The sequence below is a fragment of the Rana temporaria genome, chromosome 12, assembly GCF_905171775.1.
Source record: "Rana temporaria chromosome 12, aRanTem1.1, whole genome shotgun sequence".
Taxonomy (NCBI): Eukaryota; Metazoa; Chordata; class Amphibia; order Anura; family Ranidae; genus Rana; species Rana temporaria.
In genome coordinates this window covers 33,537,296-33,543,295 of record NC_053500.1, presented here as the reverse complement: position 1 = coordinate 33,543,295, position 6,000 = coordinate 33,537,296, and the positions used below count along the sequence as shown (strand labels likewise).

General features: G+C 43.3%; 1 protein-coding gene across 3 annotated transcripts in view; it reads right to left on the bottom strand.

Moving 5' to 3' along the window:
* Positions 1-1,335: 1,335 nt before the first annotated feature.
* The window catches only part of SLC4A1 (solute carrier family 4 member 1 (Diego blood group)), a 103,013-nt gene continuing 98,348 nt past the window's right edge, over positions 1,336-6,000 (bottom strand). For all 3 annotated transcript variants that reach the window (XM_040330533.1, XM_040330534.1, XM_040330535.1), the window contains one exon: positions 1,336-1,831. In XM_040330533.1, coding sequence (XP_040186467.1) covers positions 1,751-1,831 — 81 coding nt within the window. In that variant the 3' untranslated portion in view covers positions 1,336-1,750. The remainder of the gene's footprint in view (positions 1,832-6,000) is intronic.

Here is a 6,000-nt window from a genome sequence, read left to right as displayed (position 1 = left end):
TTTTTTTAGAAAGCAGCCACAGCTTGAGTAGAAAAGCCTATCTCCTGCCAGCACGCTGTAGAGAAGAGGAGTTAATCCTTGTGTGGAAGCAGTGGCCTCTCTACAGAGGTCTGCTGTGTCCCTTCAGCAGGGAGTGTAAGCTTTGCATTAGGGGGCATGTAAGACCCCTGCAGAGAGACCACTGCTCCCACACTGAGGCTGAGGATCCTTCTGTGCAGCATTCTGTCAGGGGACAGGCTTTTCTACTTAGGATGTGGCTGCTTTCTAAATAAAACCGTGGCCCAGATTCAAAGAGCAATTGCGCCTGCGTAACCATAGTTACGCAGCGCAATTGCTTACTTGCCCCGGCGTAACGACTTCTCCTGATTCAGAGAGCTCGTTACGCCGACTGCAGCCTAAGATATGCGTGGCATAAGGCTCTTATGCCCTCATATCTTAGGCTGCATTCTTACGCAGGCCGCTAGGTGGCGTTCATGTTGTGGTCAGCGTATAGTATGCAAATTGCATACTAACGCCGATTCACAACGTTACGCGAGCCCTGCGTACGCAGTTTACGTAGTTTGCGTACGGCGGTTTTTGCGTAAGGCTGCCCATGCTATTAGCAGGGGCAGCCAATGCTACGTATACCCGTCGTTCCCGTGTCGTGAAATTTGAAATTTACGTAGTTTGCGTAAGTGAATCGTGAATGGCGCTGGACGCCATTCACGTTCACTTTGAAGCAAATGACGTCCTTGCGACGTCATTTACCGCAATGCACGTCGGGAAAGTTTCCCGACGGATCATGCGCTCTACGCTCGCCGCGGGAACGCGCCTAATTTAAATGATTCCCGCCCCCTATGGGATCATTTACATTAGGCGCCCTTACGCAGGGCATTTTTGAAGAGCGCCCATGCAAATTACGTGGCTACTGCTTCATGAATGAAGCGTAGCGCAAATAATTTGCGTAGGCGCAGGGTAAAAAGGGTACACTGCGCCTCCGTAAGGAGCGCGCAGCTGTACCTGAATCTACCCCCAAGTGTATAACTTTGCATACCTTTTGTTCCAATGTACCTGGAAAATAATAATTTATTAAACAGAGTTTAATTGGACTTCAAATATTTTAGTTTTTGACTATTTAAACATAAAATTACTAGATTGTGCAATCAGACTATGACTTGATTGGCCAATTTAAGAAGAAAATGGCACTTTTTCCTATGAGACGTTTCTGATTAAAAATTTTAATTTATTAAATCAGATACAAATATATAAACATGTATTTCAAACTTGGACTGTAAAATATATTATTTCTATCTAAATATATTATATTAAATGAATATTTACAGTGTTTTTTTTTGTTTTTTGTTTTTTTTTCTTAAAGCAAAGCAGATAGTATAAAAAAAGCTAGGGCTTAGCACAAAAAGAAATCATCTGAAAAGGTAAAACAAGATGGAGCGCTATTACCTTAATCAAAAGGGTTCTCTATGTTAAAATACACAGAAAAAAATACGTTTTATAATGTAAAAATACATTTTTTTGTCTTTTTTTCTGAATAAGGTTGGAAAGATAGTGCTGTGAGCACATAGCACATAATAAAAATATAAATGATAAAAAAAACTTCAGAAACTTAATAGTTTGCATTGATTCAAAATTCATAGCTTCATAATACCTTGTTGTTCACTGGCTTTGAATATTAACTTTTAGCAAAATGCATTTTTTTTGTTTAACTCTGTTGGCAGTGTTACATATAGATTTTGAGATAGATAGAGAGAATTTAAACAGGCATTTGCACTTCATGGTAGACATCATGACCATCTTCATCATCCAAATTGACGGAGGCGTCGTCTGCGTCCAACTGAAAAAGTGCAAGATGAAAAATGTTAAACAAGAAGAAAATCATTATATTATGCATGATCCCGGGTCTCTTTGTATTCCGTAAACAAGTCCCTTTTGTGACGAAACGTCGGGAGGTGGCGCTCTGACGTCACTGCGTTACACGTGTGAGGACCCGCAGGATACGGGCACACGCCGGCTGTTTTTATCCGATGCTTTTACATTTCTACAATGCTGTAAGTGCATAATCTACTTTTACCCATTAAATCTTTAAACGGTTTCACACTATGGGCTGTTTCCTGATTTCTCTCTATGTTCCGGAGTGACATACCTGGTGGTCATACGGGGGATTAACTCTATATTTACCTTAATACAACTGGATGGTTGATCAAATTCATTCCTACCGTGACAGTGGATGTCTGCACAGTCATGCTGTTTTTGATCTCATAGAGATCTGAGACTCTGGTAAGGGTCTGTGTTACTCGTTGGTGGAGGTCTCCTGTATGTCAATCACTAATTGATGGATTCAATTCACACTTGGGATACATAAATATCTGCCTCTGTCTCATGTTTGGCGGATACTACAAGTCAGTACCATATCATGGAATAGACATGTGCACACTGAAATATTTCGTTTTGGAATTTCGGTTTCCTCCGAAAAATAAATTTACCGTATTTATCTTCGTATAGCGCGCCCCGGCGTATAGCGCGCACCCCCAACCTGGAAGGGAAATTTTAGGAAAAAAAGAAAATACTTCCAGTTTCAATGCCCCTCGTCTGTGTCTTGCCCGGCATCCATCGGTTGCCTTGTCCGGTCCGGCGTCCGTCTGCGGCCTCGGTGGTGTCCTCCCCGCTTCTCCCACGCTGTTTTTGAGCCGATCCCCGCTTCCCGCGCTGTGTTTGAACACCGCCGCCGACATATACCGAGCGCAGTACACTCGGGCACGCTTGGCTCCTCTCGCATAAAGGCTAGGAGGCGGCACAGGGCGTGACCGTGAGCGGAGCCGAGCCTGGCCGAGTGTACTGCGCTCGGTATATGTCGGCGGCGGCGTTCAAACACAGCGCGGGAATCGGGTATCGGCGTATATCGCGCACCCACGATTTTGCCCTTTTTTAAGGGGAAAAAAAGTGCGCGGTATACGCCGATAAATACGGTATTTAGTTACTCCCAAAATTCGTTTTTATTTATTTTATTTCGTTAAAGAATGCATTCGTCTGAAAATCCGAATTAAGGTCGAATTTGTCGATTGAAGGATTATGGTATCTGTGGAATGTTCTAAGAAGATTCGACGAAGCAGCTAAAATGTACGATGCCGCAATTGTACATTTCCGGTCGAATGCTCCTCCCACAAGCTATAGTAGAATTTTAATGTTGTATGACTAGTAATAATTATATTTATTAATTATTATTACTAGTCAACTAACATTAGAATTCTTCTAGAGCCTTTGGGCTAAATGTACGCTCACAGCGATCGTATGTTTTTAGCTGCTTCGTCGAATCCTTTCTCTCTATGTCGAATAATCTTGGACTAATAGAGTTAGGTTAGGCACATTCAACCGCAGGTTCGATAGACACAGATCGCTATTGTCACCGTAATGTCGAATCTTTTATCTATATCGAACTGTTGTTGCAACAAAATGAAAATAAAGCATTTTTTTATGTCAGATCTTTCGGATTTCGGATTCTGCGTGTTCATTATCGTTTGTTAAAATGAACGCAAAAATACCAGAAATTCGGACGAAAACGAATGCACATGTCTATCATGGAATGCATCATGACCTAAGTGGTCCAAATGACAGATACTCTTTAATCCTACCCTCAACTAAACGCATAAGTCTATATTTGCTTCAGAGACCTCGGCCATGTCACACTATCACTGTCACGCAATCCTGTGAGAGCAGAGAGACCATTCCATCATTTTCTTGGTGGCCAACCCAACAAGAGGCCACTCCATCAATGCTCCCTCAATAAACTCTGTAACATTTTGGCTAGTGAGGACGAGATGCCAAATAAATGGCTGAGCTGATGTTTTGCCACTTGTGATGAGCTTGGGTTCAGCTCCAGTTTTGGCCCAAACCCAAATTTGCCCAAACTTGGAGCTGTCAGTGCCAGGCCAATGAACTAAAAGTCAGTGGATTCTAGGGTGACCATGTGTCCCGGATTGCCTGGGGCAGTACCGCATTTTGCAGGTCTGTCCCGGGCACCTTCATTGCAGGACAATACAGTGTCCCAGAATGAAACTGACACAGCCAATCTAATACCCCCAAAAATGGCCGCCACATCACCGCTTTACTCACTGACAGTACTTGTCCTGGCCGGGAATGCCTGGAGCAGCGCAATCCCGCCCCCTGCTTGTGATTGGAGAAATCAGAAATCCCACCTCTTGTGTCAAATCACTGTGCTGTGATTCGTTACAGCACAAGCTGATTTTTGGGAAGGGATGGTGTCCCTGAATGGTAGTTTGGAAATGTGGTCACCCTAGTGGATTCCCAATCTGCAATTGCCCATACATAAAGGAGTTTGGATGCTCATGACATTGTTGGCCATATTAGGTCATTGATTTAACACAGCATTTATCATGTGGCTATATTAGACCAATGTTGCTGTGAAAAATCACTGCCCCTTTGTGTTCCTGCAGCTGAATGGCGGGGAATTTCCTAGTCCTGGCCCAGCATTGACATCTTACTTCTGGGTTTGACTGAACTTGGGTTCAAAGCAAACCCAAGCTCATCATAACTTCCCACCAGTGACAAGACTGCCTATGTGTCATTGCCGCTAAGGCAGAACCCGTGCAAAGCAGCAGGTTCCTCTAATTCAGTAGGGCTTAGGCCCAAGTCACACGGGAGATATTGTAGCTTAGTAGCCAGGTACTAATCACCAGAGAAAAGAAGCACAGAGAATATAACGTCTGTGCTCCAGGTAAAGAAGTCTCATGAAATATAAAAGATTACCTGGTGATCTCTTGATTCTTCTGTAAATAATATTCTCAGCTGAACAATTCTTCATAAGTTCCCATCTGTATATGTGTATCTCTTTATTTACAGCCCCCCTCCCATCACACACACATTTGTGGTACATACCACCTATCTGGTTAAAGTGGTCCATGGTCTGTACAACCATGGTAGAGGTATATTTTGTTTCGATGACATATGAATATGATGGGAAATCCTGCTGATCTAGAACAATATTTCTCATCCACTGGGCTGCAGCCCCTGCCCCTGGGGCCTTCTATCCTACTGACACCAATGATTTACAGGAGTATTCTTCCCTGAGGTGTACTATACCCACTGACACAAATGATTTGAAAGGGCTATTGTTCCTTGAGGTCTACTATAACCACTGACACCAATAATTTGAAGGACTATTTATGCTTGGGTCCACTATCCCACTGATATGAAGGACTATTCTTCCCTGATGTTCACTATCCCACTGACACCAATGATGTGAGGGACTATTTATCCCTGGGCTCACTATCCCACTGACACCAATGAATTGAAGGACTTTTCTTCCCTGAGGTTCACCGTACCCCACTGACACCAAAAATTTGAAGGACCATTGTTCCCTGGTGCCCACTATCCCAATGAGTTGATGGACTATTTATACTTGGGTCCGCTATTCCACTGACACCAATGATTTGATAGACTATTTATCCTTGGGCCCACTATCCCACTGACAAAAATTAATTGAAGGAATATTCTTCCTTGATGTTTACTATCCCACTGACACCAAAGATTCGAAGGACTATTCTTCCCTGAGGTTCACTATACCCACTGACACCAAAAATTTGAAGAACCATTGTTCCCTGGGGCCTACTATCCCATTGACACCAATAATTTGATGGACTTTTTATCCTTGGGCCCACTATCCCACTGACACCAGTGATCTGAAGGACTATTTATTCTTGGGCCCACTATCCCACTGACACCAGTGATCTGAAGGACTATTTATTCTTGGGCCCACTATCCCACTGACACCAGTGATCTGAAGGACTATTTATTCTTGGAGCCCACTATCCCACTGACACCAGTGATCTGAAGGACTATTTATTCTTGGGCCCACTATCCCACTGACACCAGTGACCTGAAGGTCTATTTATCCTTAGGTCCGCTATCCCACTGACAACAATATTATGAAGGACTATTCTTCCTAATGATCACTATCCCAATTTTCATTCATTGTTGGGGCATTGA